Source organism: Sinohyriopsis cumingii, chromosome 12 (genome assembly GCF_028554795.1).
Source record: "Sinohyriopsis cumingii isolate HCF-2022 chromosome 12, ASM2855479v2, whole genome shotgun sequence".
Lineage (NCBI taxonomy): Eukaryota > Metazoa > Mollusca > Bivalvia > Unionida > Unionidae > Sinohyriopsis > Sinohyriopsis cumingii.
Window position 1 is genome coordinate 128177211 of NC_142972.1, and position 24453 is coordinate 128201663.

General features: G+C 36.4%; 1 protein-coding gene across 1 annotated transcript; it reads left to right on the forward strand.

Annotated features, from left to right (window-relative positions):
* The first annotated feature begins 835 nt into the window (after positions 1 to 835).
* LOC149787436 (BTB/POZ domain-containing protein kctd15-like) lies at positions 836 to 19775 on the forward strand. Its single transcript, XM_089978379.1, has 3 exons — positions 836 to 956; positions 5929 to 6183; positions 17108 to 19775. The coding sequence occupies exons 2-3, from the start codon at positions 6017 to 6019 to the stop codon at positions 17721 to 17723; spliced, it is 783 nt and encodes a 260-aa protein (XP_089834505.1). The 5' UTR covers positions 836 to 956; positions 5929 to 6016; the 3' UTR covers positions 17724 to 19775.
* Positions 19776 to 24453: the final 4678 nt, after the last annotated feature.

Below are 24453 nucleotides of genomic sequence, written 5' to 3' on the forward strand. Positions count from 1 at the left end.
TCGGTACAATTTACAGCCATGGAACAAAAATTGCCCATAATATAGATACAGATATGTACTAAGAGTTGCAGAAATATATATATATATATATATATATATATATATATATATATATATATATATATATATATATATATATATATACATACATGACACTGTAACAACTGTGCCTATGGCCTACACAATACAAAGAGTCAAAGTCATGTTAATGCGAGTCGTTTTGTTAGAGAAGGGCCTAGGGCCAACAAGGGCCTTAATCCGGTTATTGTCAAGTTAAATGATTACTAGCTCGATAGGTCGATATAGATTCTGCAATTTAGAATTTAAGTTTTCAAAAATAGAACCCAAATTTAGTTGAAGATACACAGCTTGGAGTACCATATATACTCGCTTGTAAGTCAAGTCAAACTGCAAACAACGGATTCCTTATCTGCTATAGTATAATGCGCCTGGAGATCAGGATCTATGTTGTTTGTTCTACCGATTACTCCTAATTGCACATATCCAGATCTGCCGGCGCATTCTTGTGTAGGCGATCATTTTATCGAAAGGGGGACAAACAGTGAAAGAGAGGTGCTTCTGTAAATGTAGGAGTTTGATTCAAATTCAATAGGTCTTTTTTAATGTGCTAAGTCACGAATGTATCAATACACGCCATGCCTATTCTTTGTCGTGTTAGCCGGGAACTTTAATAATATACTTTATTTTGCCCCTTCAATATCTGCTGTTAATTTGTCGCTATGGTTTCCACACCCGCAGGCAGTTGCTTTCATTAAGCCACCATGCCTCGCTAGTAAATCGAGAATCTAGCGCGAAAGAAACATGCCCTCGGGTTATACCCGGGAGTGCCCAGCCTACCGACAATATTCTCAGTTTAGCGAGACTGAGCCTTACAGAAGGTTGGAGATTAAAGTAAGCAGTGCCAGGATAAAGGGGATATACTTTATTCTTTAGAGGTAAGTATAATTTGGACTTTTAAATGTGAGATATATTCATTCATATCACATACGTCAGCTTCCTCAATTTGAATTTGTTGTTTACATGGAAGCAAACTGCGAAGACGTTGTCTGTTAACTCGGTACAGTCACGGCGTATTGGTAGTTTTATTGCCTGTGATAGCGGATACGACGAATTAGACAATGAGATATCATTTTAATTCAAAAGTCATAAATTCTTAAGATTTATTAAAAATGGACAGTCTAACAACTTGCCGGACCCACTCGTTAATAGTCTTGTAGATCTGGATTGTGAACTGAATTCATTACCTCTAGGCGGATTTAAAGCGGACGGGATGTTTCCTAATTATAAATGCCCCTGTGTTGATTTTAAGAGTTATACATTAGATAACCACGTGTTTTAATCAAAATATTACATAAATACATGTTTGTTGTGCTATCTCTAGTCTGTTTATAATCTCTGTATTTACAACACCATCCTATGGGTGACTTGTACATTAAATGTATCTATAGGTCTATATTTCCATGTTTATTTATATTTTTCTTTGACAACAATGCCTGGCCAGTTAAAAGCATCATCTCAGATCTGTTGTTTTCAAACAGTTTGAATGACTTTGTTGTTGTTGTTGCTATTTTGTGTATGTCAGTAAGAAAAGATTCAATCAATGAAAAAAGATTCTTAATGTACAAATGCAAACCGACCTTAAATAAACTTTTTTCATTGTCTATAATTTTATAAACGACGTCATCCTTTAGATGAACGGATAATTTATGGATATTATTTCATTTGAAGAGGTAATCTGCTAACTCTGTGTCCATAAAACTTTTCTAACCCCAAAGAATAATATAATTCTGAAACAGTACTAGTTTTGTGTTTGTAAATATTCGTACAATAACAACCATAAACACGTTTATTTCATTGATTGTCAGAACTGTATTTTAAATAAGTCATAAATTAATGAATTTCAAATCTGAGTATTTCATTGTACACTTGACTTAAGAGAGAATATTGTCCGGTCCTTTAGGTTTGACTTGGCATGCTGCTTCTTTCTTATAGTATTACAACCACCCCACCCCATTCGAATTCTCCGATCTTTTTATTTAAATTAAGACGCGATATAAAAAAAAGTATCTGTATTTAAAACAAACTCGATGATTTCATGCTGAAAAATATCCCCACAATACATATTCTATACTGTTCTGTGTTGCAGTAGGCTATACTAAATCGGGCTTCTTCGAGGTTATTCCCAACTATGCAAGGATAATTTGTTCACGTGTGTAATATGGCCGTAACGAAGCTGAAACGTTTTCACTTGTGCTAAATGGATATGTTTGCCCTAAATTTCAGTGTTATTTTTCCCAGTTAATAATGTTTATGAAACAGAAAAGTAAACACGACATCTTTTGTACTGCATTTTGAGGTGTATGTGGCAATTATTTTACATGGGTTTCACGTTGGCCTCATTTGTTTTTTTACTTGACTATTTTGGCATGATTGCATGTTGATGGTTATAATTAGCAGAAGTTGTTTTATTATTATTATTATTATTATTATCCTATGAATAGTTAAGGTTAGATTTGTCTAACGTCGGTGTGATTTAAAACAATACAACATAACAACACAACATAACAATACAACATAACAACACAACATAGGCTTTAATGAGCTTTTTACCAACATTACATAAAACATTCAAGTCATTTCATTTGCAAGACATGCAAATACTGCAAAATGCATATATGCAATTGGACAAAACACAGCAAAATGCATATATGCAATTGGACAAAACACAGCAAAATGCATATATGCAATTGGACAAAACACGGTGCATAAATGGAAAACGTGAGCATGTCAAGCATTTTAAAAGGCAGTGATTTAAATTAAAGCATTTAGTATCTTGATAAATTAAACCCGCAATTTAGGATATTTTCATCCAAATATAATTATGTCTAAAAATTGAAATTAAAAACAGAAGCACCAGATTGGGACTTAAAAGCGAGCCACGATGCAGAAAGGGGCGGAGCACTTGAATTAGTACATGATGCACAATAAACACTAACGCAAATATTAGCTATCATCATTTTGCAGGTGGGGTGGGGTATTATTTACAAATATTACATTTGCAGTCTTTACCATTGGAAGATATCATTAAAGATCTAAATGATTTAAAATTTGATTGTAATTGTTGTTCTTACGACTTTGTTGCTGTTGGCTTAGTACATTATTGGTTGCATAATTCCACAAAATAGTGTAATTTTCCCCGACTATCGCAGAACTTTGTAGAAACAAACATTTCTAATTACGATAAAATAGCAGGTCTTGTTTCTTTTCCATCATACATTTCAGTATATTATCTAGATTCCACACAAGCTTAGGACGGTTGTTAGCTTACTGATCCTACAATTAATACCATAAATTTAACAATTTTTTCAGTAGTATTTCATTGATTTGCATTTGGGATTTTATTGTCATTTTCTTTATTTGGGGAACTAGCCAACAAATTGTATATACTCACGAGTCAATGTCTGCAACGAGCAACGCTTTGGGCGGCTGCCCTTGTTGGAGTCTCGCGCAACGCTTGATTTTGGTTTTACCGAACTGGAGAGGATTATCCAACTTTAAAAGCCGTTTAAATCATAATGAATTAAGAGCTTTATTTTGGATTCCTGTAGCCTTCGTTAGTATCTACTGTAATGATGCTTCTGGGTCCAGATATGCTTTTCGGAAACATTTTGCGTCACATCTTTTGTCATTATGTCATGTTGCACATGTGGACGAAATTAATACAAATAAAAGTACACGTAATGTGCACGATGCGATGTATTGGTATCACTTAATTGCAAACTATTATACCAAATGAGAAATATAATTACATGAAAGTATCAAAATATTTTAAAATCGAATATTTTTTTTTTTGTTCACCAGGTTGCCACCAACCAAAGAAAAACCGTTTTCAAATTTATTTAAACGTGTAATTGGAGGTGTTCAGCTGCTCCAATTCACATTTGTGACGCCCCTTCACCATCTCTAAAGGTTTAACTACTGCTAAGGAGAAAGTATAAATAGTAAATATAGTACATGAATGTGATTGAATCACAAAACTGAACACAGCGCAGTCAGGTTGTATTGATGTAGGCGACAGCATGCCCTGGGGTGGATACAGTTTCATCTTCATTAAATTCGGCTTTCTTTCCCTAGGGTTTTGTCAATTGCCTACAGTATACATTTACACTCAGGAAGATACTGGAGAGGTAAATGCCCATGGGCAAATGCAAGATATACATCTGTCATGGTTCCAGGCAAGGATCCTAAGCCTAATGGTTGTCCGTAATTCAGTATTTGCCTTCGGGGCAGATACCACGTATGGGCAAGAAGTTAATGTATATGCCCTCCTAGGGAGGGATCTTGCCCCAGGGTGATGACATGGCCCGAACTTAATATATCTCCTCATTTCATGAGAAAGCACATATTAGACTTGTACAGTGCTGTTTGGAAGACCAATAAACCGTAATATATTTGGCAGCACTGTTTCTGCGCGTTAAGAACGGGATTACCTTCACGCTTGTCATAGACTCCGACTGTCATCTTCGGTAAGCAAATGTTTTAATTTATAATATTTATATCGATAACTTCGTTTCTTAATTATCCTCATGACGATAATCGATCTGATTTGACTTTTGAATACTACGTTGATGAACAAGACCAGTCTCGTTCAGATAAAGTTTTTAAAACAATTTAAGACACTACAGACTAGACTAGACAATGAACCAGTGCGAAAAAAGAAGGTGCAATTATTGTTCCAACTTTTGTACAAATGTAAGTGGATAATGTGTTTCAGAGTTCCAAAAAGATTCAAATTTGGGCAAGCTTTCGAGTTCTTAAGCCCTCTGAATTTATTTTTAAGAGAGGGATTAGATTGGCCTATGAAAATTAGCGTCCATAAATTAATACGTCGTAATATATACAGAAATGTGTCTGAGAAATTTCAAAAAAGTTTAACTCACAATTTTCTTCTCTTCTGCGGCAAAAAAATTTAAGCGCCTGACACTAATTCCGAATGAATAACTGCCGAATGAAATTGCAGCGGACGCCGCTTATCTGCGTAGGGTGGGCTTTGAATACTTTTTATATAGTTTTGTTTTTCTCAAATTCGTCTCCACAGTTTTATCTCTACAACTCTTGATAGTCTTTCTTTTCATTTAAACAATATTTTTTAAAAGTGTAGTATGTATTAAACATAATACTTTTACGTCTGTTTGGTCCATGGATTTAGGTTTAGGAATCTTTTCGATTGCCCGAAATTTGCTGTCCCTCGACCAATCACGTTTTACTATGCGTATTTGATGAATACGTTTCTTCAGTGGCGGATTTAAAAGTAATGGGAATCGGCTGGACTCGACACAAATTAATCTAAAGAAAATATAGCTGTTGTATTATCAAATTTACATTGTCATTTTACAAGTGCGACACAACCAACTTCTGATACTAAAGAGTAATTACATACACACACACACACATATGCATACATACATACATACATACATATATATATATATATATATGTATTGGGAGAACTCGGGGTGGGGTCATATCTTGGACCCTTCACTGTCCACAAGTGCAATCTGACTTTTAATAACTAAATACGGTTAGTGCATGGTTTAATGCCGCATGAAAAATTTGATTTTCCTTATTGCAGATGTTGAAGTTATCGCTAAAACTTCTTTTCTATTACAGAGTTATTGATACTAATAACTTATTTTGGACATGTACTGAATTTACACGTTTTCTTCTTAAAACTTTACATGGACGGGAAATACTCCTGCACCTTATCCTTTTCCTCCTCCTCCTTCCTCTTTGTCTTAACATATCCAGTAACTTTTATTCACGCCCTAATTACTGACCTCGATTTTTGTAGTTTATTATCGTAAACGTTGTTCATATGAGTTATCAAACTACTTTATATGTTAACAGATTGCCGAGAGAGCATACATAGTTTCCCAGATAAAGTTCCGAACTGGAGTTGAAAGTGGCAATACCCGACGGCGGACACCCGCTCAACATGTCCTCTCCCCCGTCATCGTCATCGTCGCCATCACTGCAGCATAATGGCCATTTCTCTAAGATGGGCGGTGTTCCCTGCCCCGCAACGCCCACGCGTTACACGGCACCCGTACACATCGATGTTGGCGGCGTCATTTACACGTCGTCGTTGGACACTTTGACAAAGTAAGTCTCCATGTGAATATGGCTGATCTTCACTCCAACACAAAGTCCCAAAGATTCGCAATCTGATTAAAATCAGATCTCCACTGTTCTAAGTGAAAGACAGTATTAATCTGATTTTAATCACATTGTAAAGGTTCCAAACAACTTTTCTGCTTTCAAGAAACATATTTTGTTTAATTAAATTTTCAGGGCCTTCTATAGACTTCAGTCTTTTGGAGAAAAAAAAAGCTCACCATGTCATCTGTAAGTTGCACGTTTACTTGTATTGGTTGGTTCATAATAATTTTAATGGGTGTTGTACATAAATAAATTTCGTTCTAATGTTTTCCAGATTGTAAACTTTTGTCGAAGTATCGATTATTCCTTGATACTTGTACACTTCGACAGCATACTAAATAAATTATGAATTGGGTTCTGTTTGTTTTCTTCTTCTTCCAACATCCACTTTATTGTCATGAATTTTATCATAAAGTGAATTTAGCCATTGGTACGTGAAACAATTTGTCACATCGAACTCCTCGTCTCCCATGACAGTGAGGTAAAATGTGACGACTAATCATCTAATAGTTTTCTAAATTTTCTTCTTTGGGGATGATATGCAGTACATAAGGTAAACAAATACGATGACCGAAATGAAGACGAATGCATTACTAAAATATGATGACCGAAATGAAGACGAATACATTACTAAAATATGATGACCGAAATGAAGACGAATACATTAATAAAATATGATGACCGAAATGAAGACGAATACATTACTAAAATATGATGACCGAAATGAAGACGAATGCATTACTAAAATATGATGACCGAAATGAAGACGAATGCATTACTAAAATATGATGACCGAAATGAAGACGAATACATTACTAAAATACGATGACCGAAATCAAGAGGAATACATTACTAAAATACGATGACCGAAATGAAGACGAATACATTGCTAACTCAGTGTTCGTGAAATGGACACAATATAATAGTCTAGATACATGCATGTACTTAAGAGACCAATCCAGGTTACACAGACTACACGTTCAATTGCCCAAGGGTAAAAGCATACTATGAGTTTAGTTGCCCAAGGGTAAAAACATTCTAAGAGTTTAGTTGCCCAAGGGTAAACGCATACCGCAATTGTTAATAATGTTTCATCTTGTCCTCGTGGACTGTATTTTAAGTGTCTAAATATATATCGAGCCTTTGTATAGGAACATTTTTATACATATATAACATTCAAGAGCTTTTATTTTATAGTTACATTTTTTGTTGTTGTTGCTTTTTTGTTTGTTTGTTGTTGTGTTTTATGGGGTGATGTAGCGGACAAGAGCTGTGTTCAATGAGAAAGTTGCAGTTTAAATTTTAATATCACATGTCGAGAATTCCAGTTTCAGATGCTGAGTCCAGTTGTTGATATTGTCACCTCCATCTCATATTTCGAGTTTTGATTTACATAGAGGTTTTTGAAAGTTCCATTTTCTGTGTCGAGCTTTTAGATTTTATTGGTTGAATTAGACAGTGGTGCTTGCAATTTCAATGTTGTATGTCGAGAATTCAGGTTTCACACTTTGACTCAATATGTTTGCGTTGAAAGTTCCATTTCATGTGTCGTGTTTTTAAATTGTATTGTTCAATTACACAGTAGTGTTTGAAAATTTCAGTTTGTATATAGCTCTTTTAGACTTATTTTGTAACTACACAGCGATAGTTGAAAGTTCAATATTGTACGTCGAAAATTCCAGTTTTGTACATTGAATCAAATTGTTCGTGTTGAAAGTTTCATTTTATATGACGAGTTTTCAGATTGTCTCAATTGAATTATACAGCGATGGCCGAAAGTTACCAGTTCCTATGTCGAGAAAATCCCATAAGTATGGAAGATGCTGTTTTGTATATACTCCAGTATTTATTCTTGAACTTGTTAATTATGTGTGATATTGGTTACATTATATGCATTTTGTAATGATGTCATATGATGCCTATCTGATCTGTGGTCAGGTAAAGTGACTGTCTCCATTTTGTGGAGACCCTGCCTGACAAGGTCTCCAATGGCTTTTATTACGTTTATAATATTTTTGTTCAAATTTCGTACGTAAAATCCTTAGGAGGGGTACTTTCAGTGTTGTTTTATTGTGTTAGTACTTCTTGCATTGTTAGTCCCATTTTTGCATTGTTAGTCCCATTTTATGGGGTTAGTACTTCTTGCATTGTTAGTCCCATTTTATGGGGTTGGTACTTCTTGCATTGTTAGTCCCATTTTATGGGGTTAGTATTCTTGCATTGTTAGTCCCATAGCAGTACAACTTTTTCTGTAAATGCATCTAGGTGAGTACCCAAAATAGCAACTAAAACAGGTCACTGCAATCTTTTTTTTACCTTTCAGTACTTCACTCAAATTTTATTTTGGAGCCCGTGTTAGTGGGCAGCGGGATAGAGCAGTCGCTTTTCCGAACACGTCATTTGCATTGTCAACGGTTAAGTCTTTTGTTACAATTTTTAATATGTGTACATTATTAAAGTCTCAAAGGTTTCATCATACTTAGCATATATAATGACGATCCTAAAACAATTAATTCTATAACAAAGTCACTACTTCATTCTTGGCATACATAATGACGACCCTTAAACAATTAATTCTATAACAAGGTCACTACCTCATTCTTGGCATACATAATGACGATCCTTAAACAATTCATTATACAACATGCTCAATACATCTTACTTGGCATAAATAATTACGATCCTGAAACAATTCATTCTTGCTGACAAGGTCAGAGACGTATAATGTTTATAATAAGGTTTTGTTTAAATGTTTTCATTTGTTTATATTACATAAACCCCTTGATGGACTTCTTCATACTTGGAACAAGTCTTAAAGCTAAGTATTTATTTGTTGACAAACGCACTTGCCCTTTGACCTTGGGGTCATAGTCACAATCATAGGAACTTTTTGTTAATGCTTTTAAGTTTTGTATTGCTTATATTGGAACCGATAGATGAGTTTTCTTCATGCTTAGGGTGAATCACATTAACGCTAAGGCCTTTCTGTAACGCGCACTCGTCGCCCATTTGATCTATGGGTCACACTCATATAGAAAATTTGCATTAATAATTTAGTTAAAGGTTTTGTTTGATTCACTTTTATATCCCAAATATCTTGATGGATTTTTTTTCATACATTGGATGAATTATTATAAAGTTTGGTACCGCAACACATGCGCCGCTCCATCTTTCGGGATTGGGGTCAAGGTCACACATTTTTCATCACTGTTGTGTTCTTGGCATGGCGTCAGTAAACACACTGGCTTTGTAAACCTTAAGTTTTGTTTGTTGACTTATCCCTCTGTGCTCCCACACACTTTGCGTACCCTGCCAATGGCTACGCTTGCTTTAACAATTCTGGCAATGGTTTCATCATTTGCGTAGACTACACCAGACACGTTTAACATTACCTAACAAATCAAAAGCCCTTTTACATAAATACATTCATTACGAATCCAATGCATACCGCATACTGATATTGTATTACATATTGTAGAAAAAATAAACTGTGTAAGTGATGGAATATAAATATTGGACTAATACTGTCAGCTTTTACTTTTTGGAGAAAAAAAAATTGTTCATAGCTTGATATGACACTCAAAATACACCCGTTGCTCCATCTGTCTAACCACACATACGTCTTACATGCTCCTAGTTACATGCGTATGCACTTATCTAGACGCATTGTATTATGCATGTATATATCGTCTCTCACAGAGAGAGAGAGAGAGTTCTCGATAAACTTGAAAAGTTAATTTTTTTAATTTTGGGGGGGGGGGGTATTGATGTAAATTAAATTCAACAGTGAACGTTTTCGAGGCAGACAGGTGTCAAGTACCTATCCGACCAGCAGGAATAGAACAATGTTAAGCTCCCTTAGGCTATACCCGGGATTCAAATTTAGCAATTTAATTCTATAGAGAGCGATCGCTTTATTTGCACCTAGTACCTGATCGGTGGGTTTTGCCCGAGGCCACAATATTTTATATTCTTTCCTTTGTCATATTTAGTCTGTTTGGTTAGAGTTACAATTATTTTATCGGCATGTACAGTTTTATAACCCCGTGCCTTATATGCCGATTTGTTTTACCTAGAGAGAAAAATCTTTTTCCCCGATGAGGGAGGGGGACTCTGTAGTATTTTGGATAGGGGTTGCAGCTAGGGTCTCCAAAGGATATCCAATCATGTACCAAAGCAAACTTAAATTCATACAGCTATGTATATACTAATCAGCAAATTAGATACTAATATATTACCGTTCATTACTAATCGTTATACAAACTAGATACCAATATATCGCCGTGCAATAGTAATTGTTATATAAACTAGATACCGATATATCACCGTGCAGTACTAATCGTTATATAAACATGTCCATGTCAAAGAAGACGTGTAATGTATCTGACGTTACCTACAGTATTTTAATTGGTGTCAGATACCAACTTAAAAGTAAAAATCCATTGATTCGTAGTTATGGACCGTTAATGTACCGATAACAAAAATATTTCCCAAATAATGTAAAAAGAATTTATTAAAGAAAAGAAGCACCTATCGACGAACCACAGTGATCAGAAAATGTACACATTTGGGCGGAACATCCCTATGTACCGGATAGAGGAAGTAACACTCCACCCACACACCGCTAGGACTTTTCCTTAGCATCATTTCTCAAAAAATATAAAACTAAATGTACACGGTTGTTCTGTTATTTAAACGTTGTCTATTTATTTCAACAGGCAACTTGGCTGTATTTAACTATGTTGCCACAAACAACATATATAACTAGTGGAAGTGAAGGAAAGCATCGTAATGCTCGAGGGTATCCGAAAATGCCAGAAACGCTTTTCGATGAATGCTCTAATGGAGCTGTTCAGTTCATTGTTTATTTATTCATAAATGTTTTTCTATCTGTTCGAAGTAAGCTTCATAAAAGGCAAAGGAAGAAAGTTCGTGTAAATCTGCCCCTTTCTTTGTCTATTTATGTGGAATATGAAGAAACAAAATTAATACACAACTGCTCATGACTTAATGGATGTTAGATTTTTGTGACCTTTGCACAAAAGTAGACCGACATAAAATTAAGAACTTTATAATTCTTCGAAGTGAACTTTGAAAGAATTTCCTGAAAATGCTGTCATGGGTTACCTTTTGTCCTATATTCGGATTATTAAGTAACAACGAATATATTACTATAAGCATCTGAATAACTTAAGAGTCCCAGTCGGAATGGCTGTTCAATTAGATTTTTATTTCATTTGTCGTCGATAGCTTATTAATTGCGGAAGCTGATAACTCAAGTCAAAATACAGTAGAAAACAGCAGCACATATACAGTTCGGGTTTTAGAATCTTGCGCAGTGCATGTGCTTTTTAGAATTGCGTAATTTTAGAAAATGCATTTTTTTTAGATAATTACATTTGTTAATAAAATTATGCCGGTTGCAAATCTTGCATCGCCAGAAGATGTTTTTGAAAATACATCGCAGAATTTCCGACTACGCATAGGAAAAGCATATTGCATAGCATTTTTGTATATAAAAAAACACAAAACAAACGAACGTAATATAAGTTTATAAATGAGGATTCAGTGTATTTCGATCTCGAGGAACGGATGCCCTACAGGCATGTCAGTTCGACTGAGTCAATGATATTTGCCAGTGCCTGAGGTAGCAATGTTAAATTAACGATTTTCGTCACTCTGTTGCTATAGAGTTCCGCGGAAATGCCGCAGGGCACGTGCGTCAGTTCTAACATCTGAAAACATCAGACGATACGCTTAAAGCAGCTTAGAAACTGTATGGAACTATGATCGCAAGTGAAAGAAATGCATCTTAATTCCAAATAGTCTCAATAGTCTATATTGAAAGACGATCTTAAACAGCTGCTACGTTACCAGTCAAATAACCAGAAACGGAAAGACAGCTGAAATTTTAATAACATGACATGGACTTGAAGTAAATACAAGTTAGAAAAAAATATTCATAATTAAACCTACAATACCATCTTTTGGAAGAAAGATAACATTGGCGAAGTTCAATTTGGAAGAATTTTACACCCAGAACAGTATCAAATTTATCTTAATTTTTACCTAACAGATATCATGATTGAAGTGAACATAGAATTTTATCTCGTGAATATTTTTTTTCTTCTCAAAATTATAACGTGTTGTATAGAACTGTTCATTCTGTTCTAATTTTAGCATCATTGGACTAGATTATGAATGTATTGCATAAAGAATGAGGAGTGTACAAAGTTACGGCGGAGTACAAGTCAAGATTTTTTATCCCAAGTGTTGCATGAATTTCTAGTGTTGAATGAATTTCTCCGGTTTCATCAGAAAACTGAGTATAATCGTGATAACATTTTTACACAGAAAACCGAGTATAATCGTTATTACATTTGTACACAGAAAACCTAGTATAATCGTTATTACATTTGTACACAGAAAACCGAGTATAATCGTTATTACATTGGACACAGAAAACCGAGTATAATCGTTATTACATTGGACACAGAAAACCGAGTATAATCGTTAATAATAATAATAATGAAGACTTTGTATAGCGCCTAATCATTAGAAGCTCTCAGCGCTTTACATTAGACAACACCTATAGATAAAAAAAAAAACATATAATAATATTATTACAAAAACAAACACCATGAAATTAGAAAACATTAAAAAAATAAAAAAAACATGCTGAGAATATTTCAGGTAGGAAACATTATTAGGTCTTTAAGTTTGTTCTTGCAGTCGAAATAAGTGAGTTTTGAGAGCCCTCTTGAATGTGATCTTTGTGTCTAAGTTCAGTGGGCAATTCATTCCACGTTGCTGGGCCCTGGTATGCAAAATAACACTGTCCATATGACTTTGTTTTCATAGTGGGAATAATGAGTATACGATTGTCAGAAGAGGAGCGTAAGTATCTCGCTGGTGTGTACACATGGATGAGGTCGGATAGGTATGTTGGACTAGAGTCCGACAGTGAAACGTAGCACAGAGAACAAATTTTGTGTTTGATTCTGGATCGAATGGATAGCCAGTGTAGGGTACAGAGCAGCGGGGAGGTGTGCTCTGATTGTGGTGCTCTAAGTATGATCCGAGCAGCTGTGTTTTGAGCTTTTTGAAGTTTCTGGAGTAGATATTGAGATGAACCTGACAGAATTGAGTTACAATAGTCCAGTCTTGAAAGTACTAATGAACACACAAGTGTTTTAGTGTCATCAGCTGAAAGATATTTGCGAATTGAGCTGATGCGTCTCAGCTCAAGATATGCAGCCTTGCATATGTTCATGACATGTTGGTGCAATGTGAGAGTACTGTCCAGAGTAACACCTAGGTTTCGTACTGATTGTGTGAATTTAATGTTGGCGTTGCTGATATTTATTGTTTGAGGTAAAGGATGTGAATGAGAAAGTCTTTTTGTTGTGATCAGAATCTGAATGGCCTCAGTTTTATCATCATTCATCTACAGCTTGTTACGTGTCATCCATGATTTCACATCAGAAATGCACCTCTCTACACCTTGGATGGTAGCATCAACTTCAGCTGGGTGGCTAGATTTGTATATTTGTACATAATACATTTGTACACAGAAAACCGAGTACAATCGTTATTCTTACTTGATCAGTCACATAAATCTTTTTTTCAAAAACGTTTAAAAGGTGTTTTAGCTCATAAAACAACATACCCAATTACCTAGTGCATTGCGATGTTAGGAATACAATTAATTTACAAAATGGCTAGCGTGAAACCTCCTACAATGAGTTTGATCGTATAGCTATTGTTTAGAATATTACAGTTAATATGTATTAAAAAAAGAAACTAAAAACAGACTATCAAATAGGTTTGTAGCAGATTAATTTCTCTCAGATTTATATCACACACACACACACACACACATAATGGTGTCTAACTCTGACAATGTGAGCATATACCGGTGAAAAAAGTTTCGATCTGCCTGTTCGCTTAGTCAGTCGATAAAATACAATAGTTATTATAATCTATGCCTAAGGGGAGTTTGCACAACGTGGGTATCTCATTTAACAAGCCCTATTTTAGCCTGGAGCTACAGAATCTAAATGGGTTTAGGGTTCACAGTGCGAATAGCCATAGTCTATGTTGTTAACCCCGTCAGTGCCATGTTCCTGCTGTCGGCAAAATGAGAACAAAGTAGCAAATTTAAAGAAGCTATGTTCGAGAGTTAAGAGTGATACCATATAAGGACTAAAGACGTATTTTCAGTGCGTTATGAGGTTCCCGACAGCAAACAAGTTAGTGGCAAATAGTCAATGTGTGTACTCTTTTATCAAAAGACGATATCAAAACAACATGGATCTGACAAAAAGCTGAAGAAAAAGGGAGCAGAGTGAAGAAGAACATACGCCGTTTCCCTGAATCTTTGATTGATCTGGTGTTTCAATACATTTATCAGATTGTCGTAAATGGTCTACAAGTTTTGGAATAAACCAGTGACGAAATATACCTCTACCAACGTTGCATTTATGATTTATAAGCTTATGTTTCTTTCTTTGTTTTTTCCCCTTCAAAACATGACATTAAATATAACATAAATATATGCTGCTTTACTGTTGGCTCTACGTTGCTTTACAGTTGGCTCTATGTCGCTTTACAGTTGGCTCTATGTTGCTTTACAGTTGGCTCTTTGTACATTTTTATTTATGTATACCATTTCTATTATTCATGTAGCTTACTGTCTTTATGACAATCAACTTACCACCTTGTGAAAAAACACAGAAAACACACACCCCTCCAAACAACAAGATGACAACCGAAATTAAATTTGGCTAGTCAGTGATAGTCTTAATATTTATTTACAAAGTTTAAAATTGTTGTGCGAGAAGTACATAAGGAATGGAGAGTGTAATTTACAGTATGCATACATGATTTTTGTCTGATGAGTCGAACCATGTTAACAATATTTTACCGTCTTTCTGCATATTCTGGAATGCATCGTCACGTGATTGGAGAAAAGAACGCCTTTTTAACGCAAATTGCTTATTTCTGTATGTAACGTCTACTGAAATATACATTAAAATTTCATTAGTATTTTCCGTGTAAGTATCCATGCACAGTGTCAAAAACCCTATTACCAACAGTTGTACTTCTTTTCTTATTCTTCAAAATGTCTCGCTTTTGTACTCTATTTTTGTAATTTCTTAAATCTCTGAAAGATTTTAAACGAATATAACTTAATACGTTGTAACAAATCAAAGATTATGACAGATCGATAATTTAAAGATTGTGCTGATACGACGTTTCCATACAGAAAATAACTTTCGATTTTAGTGAATGGGAACGAATGAAATTAGTGGCGAAAAATGTAATGGTCTTGTCTCAGTCTTAGAGTGAACAATGCAAACCGTACACTTTTACCATTTTTTTTTTCCACGGGATGTCGTTGTGTGCTGATAAACCCACCTCACGATTTTTATAAAATTATGTCACACAATTAGCAGATATACTTTAGACTGTTCATAAATCTTACCCGTGCTTTCTTCAAATGTATTATGCTGGTATCATTGGCTTATCGTGAAAAAAATGTGTAAAGAAAGGTGGCGGAAAGGAATAAATGGTAAAATGCTATGACGGGAAAGTATAAATTGTAAAACGCGATGACGGGAGGAATAAATTGTAAAACGCGATGACGGGAGGAATAGATTGTAAAATGCGGCGATAACGGGAGGAATAGATTGTAAAATGCGATGACGACGGGAAGGAATAAATTGTAAAATGCGATGAGGGGAAGGAATAAATTGTAAAATGCGATGGCGGGATGGAATAAATTGTAAAATGAGATGGCGGGAAGGAATAAATTGTAAAATGCGATGGTGGGAAGGAACCAATTGTAAAATGCGATGACGAGAAGGAATAAATTGTAAAATGCGATGACGAGAAGGAATACATTGTAAAATGCGATGACGAGAAGGAAAACATTGTAAAATGCGATGACGGGATGGCCTACTATGCAGCATAAACTGAATTTATTGTTGTCAGGCTATTTATACACTTTCTACCTTTGCTGTTGTTTCGGGTGATGAATGGGTTTTGGGGTGGGTGGGCATAGATCGACGGGAGGCATCTAACGCTTACATGATGAGTAAGGTGTGAAATATAGTTATTTATAGTCCTTAATGAGTGTTTTTTGTATGCATTTGGTTTAACGGCACTAATGCATACATACATACATACATACATACATACATACATGCATGCATTGATACATACATACATACATACATACATACATACATACATACATACATACATACATACATACATAGGGGGGCCCCGAGTGGTCTAAAGCGCTCTCCGTTACGGATCACTTCCATCTCACCTCTGTCTGCGTGGGTTTGAGTCTCGGATTCGGCCAATGTGGGTATGTGAGAAAGCTTGTCAGTAACTTCTCGTGGGTCGGTGGTTCTTTCCGGGGTTTTCCCGGTTTCTTCCTCCACCATTAATACTGGCCGAAATGTATAGCCTATCGTGTGCTGAAAAATGGCGTTAAACCCAACATACATACATACATACATACATACAAAAAAACAAATAATCATCTATGTTCTAATGGTCATTATAATATACATTAGTCGGTCTAAAGTCTTGGCTGTCTAGAGACAAATCCGTCTAAAGACAAAGACTGTTTGATTAATTTCAAAGCAAATGAGTTTATATTATTTATTTGGATTTGTTAATGATCAAACGAATCACATTTCATGCATTAGGTCGGGGTGGGTTAGGAAACAAATACTTTTGTTGAATTTGTCCCCGCTTAAAAAATCTTTTTCTATCAAATTCATTTTCAAAGGAATGTTCTGATATCTTGCATTTGTATTGCCTACCATTCTCGTGTTTCTTTATTTTGCAGGTTTCCCGAATCCAGGCTGGCGCGAATGTTTAACGGAAACATTCCGATAGTTCTCGATTCACTGAAGCAACACTACTTCATTGACAGAGATGGCAAGCTGTTCCGGTACATCCTAAACTACTTGCGATCTTCACGACTCATTTTGCCCGACGACTTTGACGAGTTAGAGCAACTTTACGATGAAGCCCGGTTCTACGATCTAAAGCATATGATCGTAGAGATTGAAATTATTCGCAAGTCCAAGAATATCAAACAGGAAAAACCGGAAGCAAAGAGTTTCCCCAGCGAGTCCTCTGAATTTTCTGATTGCATTGCTGTAAGTGTCAGCCCTGATCTTGGCGAGCGGATTTCCCTAAGCGCGGAAAGATACTTGATACAAGAAGTGTTTCCAGAGCTCAGTTCCGCTCTGCAAGATTCTCGGAATTCCGGCTTTAATCTTGACAATCGTTACGTGATCAGGTTTCCATTAAACGGATTCTGTAAACTTAATTCAATTCAGGTGTTCCAGAGACTTCTTAACAACACCTTCAAAATGATTGCAGCCACTGGTGGTGGTGTGGAGGGACAACAATTCAGTGAATATCTCTTCATCCGCAAGAATTGCAAATCCATTTAAAATTCACATATAGCAACTTTGCTTTAGTTGTAGATGCTAAAATCCACGATCAGCGTAAATCCGTCGTTTTCATGCATTTTTAATATTTAGAGACTTGTCAAGGCTACAAGAGGCCTTATTTATAAATGTAATAATTTAATCGTAGATTAAAAGAACCGCACGTGCCATTTGAAAAAAGTGAGGTCAAAGGGTCATAGGACATGTGTTAACTGGGCAGTCATATTATTACAGGTATTTAAGCAATTAAATTTTAATCCAATAAAAATATTATGATTGAAAATGTTTTCTGCATGCAAGTAAATGCAAGTTTATTTCAAATTAAACTATTAACACGTACAGCAAGCCAAACTAACCGTGATCCCATGCACTGTAGCATGCTCATGCGGCATTTTCAGTAAACAAAAAATTAAAAAATGTGATCCATTTGATGAAGGGTCAAGTGCAGACGTTTTAGTTATGGAACATTCGTAAAAAAAAATATTAGTATTTTGAACTATTTAGTGAAATTTATGCCATCTTAAAAAGTTTGAGGGCGTTGGTCACTTTTGGTTTGGTTATGGCTTGGTCCATTTATTACAAATATAACAAAGTGATATTATATGCCCATGACCCACTTTCCTCTTTCCTGTTTCGTTTAAAGTCTTTCGTTATGATTTCATATCCATGTATTTGGGTTATTTAGATGACTGCCGTATGAGTATTAATTATAAGGTAATACAAAGGGTGTAACAGTATGTGAAATTTAATTTTTTTACATTTCAAGACACCGCTGTTTGAAGAATTAATTTGATGTTCGAACGAAACTGTTCTTATATTCTGTTATGTTTGGGAATTCTTAAAATGTTCAGGCATAAATCGGTTCATAGAACTTCTGCTTTAATAAGTATAAAGTCCTTGAAATGAAATCTTGTTCTCAGTAGTATCAATGTTCGCACGTATCATCGGTAGCTTTGAATTAGATGCAGTTAGTTCCATATATAAAAACTTGGACGATTTTTAATCCTGGAACTTTTATGTAAAATCCATGCGTGCCGAATTACATTGTTATGACATAGGTGGCGCTCTACATTTTCATATTTGCGCATTAGACTTTGGAAGAAAACGAATTTCCCAGGATGCTTATCCTGGCTGTTTAAAAAGGCCTTGTTATATCTTAGATATTGTTAAGAGAACTTGTTAAAAGTACTTTTAATTCCTTTATTTTTGTGTATGACTGATGCATGTAATTTGGGGTTATATATTGTACACCTTGGCCTTACACCATGTGTGCATCTTTGCATCTCGAAAAAAAATATGCTAGCTCCAATTGGTAATTTTTCACTTTCTGAACTTAACATGCAAACTGTCCCCAAAAAAAACCAAACAGAAAACCCCACCCACCCACCTAAAACGAGTCATAGATGATAACTTTAACCTTTTGAAAGATATATTTTGTGATTCATTCGTTGCACTTTCAGATGCTGGTATTGTCTACTATGGCAAATTCGTTGCCCCTATTGTAAAAACTGCTAAAGTGTGCTCTAGACAAACTCATGCTATTTATTGAGTACACTTCTTTTGGTTAGCTGTGTGCTTAGTTTATGTAGCATATTCACAAGTACGGTATCCAAAGAAATTTCAACCATATTACATGAAAGTTAATATAGAGGTATGCCAACATTTTCTCCATAGCGCATATTACAAATGCAAACAACTTCTCCTTACACCTATCACTCTTTCAGAAGTACATACTATCAATAGCATTTTGTTTCCGGTAATCGGTCACTCTAAAAAGTCATATGATGTAGGTCACGTGCTTTTATCATTACCAACTAAATACCGTATTATAAATAATGCTGAGCAAACTAGGTATATCATGGCTATTTTAGCACTGTTCGAAATCTGCTAGGCGTCTTCATTAGAATATGCGTGTCAAGTAAACTCGTTTTACCGTATTTTATTGCTTCACCTCTCCATAATACAGTGGTATGATTTTATTAGTCTCGTTTGTTTTGTAATGTGTTACACATTTGCATTGATTTCTTTGTCTGTGAATATTAAAATGACATTCGAGTTTTGAGTTTTGTATTATTTGCTTGCAAGTATACTTTTATAATCTTAACATCCCCACAGTCTCTCTCTCTCTCGTACATTGTTTGATGCTCAATGAAATCGACACAGGGGTCTTTCGGGTAATGACTCTCTCTCTCTCTCTCTCTCTCATAAAATATAAGCTTTTGCGTTCTTGTGAAGTAGAGCCATATCAAAAGAATATGCTAGGTGTATTGGTTATGACTATTTCATGTGAAATGGTAGTATATAATCGTAACAGAACACTGTTCATTTTAGACGAAAGTGAGACATGTGTCGAATTATATTGTTGAGAGAGAGAGAGAGCACTGTATTCCTACATATTGTTATACTTAGACGGCCATGTGTGTACGTTACATACAGACACACACACACACACACACACACACATACACAGAGTAAATCTTGATATAAAAGATCGTGACAAGTCCGCGGGGTTGGCGTTGGTGAGATAGATTGACTTACGATTGTACCTGATAAATTTTCTAACCAGAACACGAAAAGTTCAAGATTTCTTTTATTTTTTTATGTTTGCTTCATTATCAATTGATTTTGTACATCAGAGTAATAAAATATGCGTATGGTATAGAAATTCTCCTCTTGAAGCTAATAACAACATCTAGCAATTTGCTGTCAGATTATTTTGAGAAACAAATATGTCATATATTTTACAAAAAAAAAAATAAAAAAATAAACCGTTTCTGTAGAATTTTGATTTTAAAATGGGACTGAAATGTCCATGATACGTTATAAACACAATCCTCCCTCACCGCGCGCGCGCGCCCCCACACACACTCTACCTCAGTAGTAAGGTGGGGCACATTACGTACAATGGAAATTAGCATTACAGAGACTCCTGGGTAAGATTACGTACAATGGAAATTTAACATGGCGAAAAATCGTGGATCAGATTACGTACAAGGGGAATTAACATGGGGAATAAATCGTGGGTCACTTTACGTACAAGGGGAATTTAACATGGGGAATAGAGTTTGGGCTTGTTTAGGGATAAGGGGGATTGAATATGGGATTTTTTTTATTTTTTTTTTAAATTTAAAAAAGGGGTAGGCAATTGAAAAGTCATTCTCTTTTCGAGAAATATGGCTGGCCCTGAAAATGGCCTTTGGGTTTATGTTAATGTATCTATTAACATAAAGGGCACCGCATTGGTCTTCTTCTTGTCCTTAGGCTGCGTCTCACTGTAGGACCGTAAATCAGGACTCTTTTGAGGCATCCTTGTCTTTCGACGTAGATCCTACGTATCCACAGACTGGTGTCTGTCCTGTGGACAACTGTCCACTTGGATCGGACATACATGGGTATGTCCGTCCGGAACATCATTGAAGACTCAAGCGTAGAAGATTGCACATCGGTCCACATCTTGAAGCGACGAGAACAGGTGAATCAATGCAGTGAACTGCGCTTATTTATAGGTAGAGGAAGGATTGAAACGGATTGAGTTTGTTGACCAATCCGAACACGCGTTACAAAATTCAGTCAACCCGCATCCAATCCGAAGAGAGTAGTCTGTGACGTCAGTTGGTCTATATAGATTCGCTAGCGCTTGTGTGCAGTCAATCTATGCGACAGTGATTCAACATGACGGAAATTCAGAAAACGATCCATTGGGGTGCACCAACAGGGGAGACCGCCCAAGGGAACCCGGACTTACTTTCAGAAGAGGTGAATTGGGATTTTGTGGATTTTCTTACCTCGCAAGAATTTGTTCCGGAACCTTCGTTACCTTCTTCATTACCGCAAGTGGAGAATTTTAGACAGAGACAGAAAGAAGAATTGGAGAAATTTATACAACGACAAAAGGAAGCGGAACAAGCCTTTCTCCTACAGCAACAGCAGCAAGAAGAAGAGGTAAGAAAAAAAAAAACAACAGCAAGAAGAAGTAGCAGCAGCAGCAAAGAAACAAGAGGGTGAAAATCAAACGGTCACGGTACTGTTGGACATTTTAGCGGAGTTAAGGAGTCTGAAACAAATGTATCAGACTTCTTTATTACGACCGAAGAGAATACGACCTTCCCGTGCTAAACACGTCAACCCTGTGACTAAGCCTACCGTATCACCCTTAGTGATTTCAACCCAATCATCATCAACATTACGCAGTCCAGAAGTAGGCCTTGGTCGTGGCAAAGGCTTAAGGCAGTTAAAGTTGATTGCTTGAACTCAAACCTGCACCATAAAGAAAAAAAGGCCCTTTTCAGGGTCACCCACATTTCTCGAAAAGAAATACAATTTCAATTTGCCAATAACTCAAAAAAAAAAAAAACCAACCCATTTTACCCCTATAGTACGTGTTTTTGTATGAGTGCGTGAGTGTACGTTCTTATTTTAAAATCAAAACTCAAAGACACTTACCTTATATCATTAATTTATTCTTTTATAAATATTTACAATCCAATTCACAATTCACAACACAACACTTTAATAAAAAGTTCATTGACTTCTTCTTTCTCCTTGTTTAGTCTCTGTTTTTTAAATTTCTTCACCGTCACACTCTTTTCCTCTTCTTCCTCCTCACTTTCTTCCCATCTTCTTTTCTTCTCCTGTTTCTTTTCTTCACCTGTCTGCTTTCTTCCTCTGAAAAATCCCTCTCTTCTTCCGAAGAATCCCTCTCTTCTTCTGAAGAATTTCTCTTTTCTTCTGACTCCTCTTGTTTCTTTTTTGGGCAATCTGGAGACCAATGTCCTTTTTCTTTACAATAATAACAGGTATCTTGACTTTTGTCTTTTTTAGCCCCTGTTTTTGGTCTTTTTTGACGGTCTGGACACTCTGAAGACCAATGCCCTTTCTTCTGACAGATATAGCAAGTATTTTGACTTTTATCTCGAAAGGAAGGAGAGTAGTCCGTGGGCTGGTCTGAAGAGAATTTTCTAATGATCCCTCGCAAAGCTCTGACGAAACGTTCGATTTGGTTAGTCTCTTCCATCGTTGTGCTCGGCTTGAGAGTGAAATGAATAGTGAAAGGACAAGACGCACACCCTTTTATATACGCTGGTCTGCCATGACTATAAATTAGTCTATGGTGTTTAAACTTGAGTCATTTGACGTTTTGCACTCAAGATGAAACGATCCTATTCATTCGAATAGAAAAAGAAAGTAAGAGGCAGAAACGTGATCTATCGCCTCGTACCAGAGCTGAAATCTTGGCACAAATTCATGCCAGTGATTTTGAAGAGGACATGAGTGAACCAGAATCCGAACCCTCTAAACCAAGTTCGTCACCCTTAGTCAACCCTGAAAAATACTATTCCATTCGAGAGAGGGAAAAGCGCTCCTCTAGAAAATTTAGAACCACGGCTTACACCTACACAGTGAAGTTTAAAGATTTCAAGGCTGACGTACCATTGGAGAAAGCAGAAGGGTTTATCACCGAGATGTGGGATTCTTTGCTCACCTCACTCAAGCGACAATGTCAACCCAAAGAAGACGATCGCTTGACACTATCCATAGATCACGACAGCTTGAAATCCCCTGTTTGGATCGAGTTTAGCAGACCCGCAGAACTAACCCCTTCCAAAGTCATGGACAAGATTCAACACGTACAACAATCTAATGACCAGTTTGACATCACCGATGGTAAAGCCACACTGAAAATGGCCCACGTCTCTCCTCCTCAAGGGACTGGACGCAAAAGGATGTTATTGGTGGACGATCTTCGCAGCACCAAAAAGAGTCTCGTCCGAATTCACAACACTCATGACCAGATGTGTTTAGCCCGTGCCATCGTGGTGGGACGAACCTATGCCAACAAGAACGACACGGTAGAATGGAAAAGAACCTGGAAAACTATTCAACGTTCCTATCGAGCCAAACAACGAAACGAAGCAGAACTCCTGTTGCAACAAGCTGGCCTGTCCAAAGACACACCCTGTGGCATTCCTGAGATGCAAAAATTGGAAGATGTCCTAGCTCCACGCTACACCTTGAAAGTGCACCCTCAAGAAATGCGCGGGCCTCTGTTGTTTCGAGGCCAAGATTTTAAGGACGGAAAATACATTCATGTTTATTATCACGATGACCATTTCGATACCATTACCAGTATCACCGGATTCCTGGGATACAGTTATTATTGTGAGAAATGTGATTATGGTTATAACAATCGAGAGCAACACAAGCATTGTGGAATGAAATGCCCAGGATGTTTGGCCTCTCCACCCTGTCTGAGCGAAGAACCAGTGCCTTGTTCAACTTGTCTGCGCACGTTTGTCAGCCCTACCTGTTACCAACAACATTTGAAAACACAAGGTTCACAGAAGAAATGTGCTTGTCAACTCCTGAAATTCTGCCCTACCTGTGGACAAGGCATACTTACCAATAATGCCAAGGCACACGTATGTCGAGGAAAGAAAAAATGTCACATTTGTCACCACATCGTGGACTTGGAACACCAATGCTACGTGCAAAAATACCAACCCCCACCAGAGAAAGAGGACGGTTACAAGAAGAAAGGCAATTTCATCTTTTTCGATTTCGAATGCATGCAAGAGACCGGCATTCACATTCCTAATTTCTGCGTGGCTCATCGAGCGTGCGAGAAGTGCATTCAAGAACCTATTTTCAGTCATTGCCCTCCCTGCAGCAAGATTCCTGGAGGGCGTGAAAAAATCTTTCGGGGACCGAACACGTTAGCCGATTTTGCCCAATG

What these genes read in the sequence shown, in the direction of transcription:
- LOC149787436 (XM_089978379.1), top strand. Translation starts at nt 6,017, where the DNA reads ATGTCCTCTCCCCCGTCATCGTCATCGTCGCCATCACTGCAGCATAAT. An exon ending in TCGTTGGACACTTTGACAAA is followed by an intron (nt 6,184 to 17,107) that starts GTAAGTCTCCAT and finishes TTTATTTTGCAG; the next exon opens with GTTTCCCGAATCCAGGCTGG.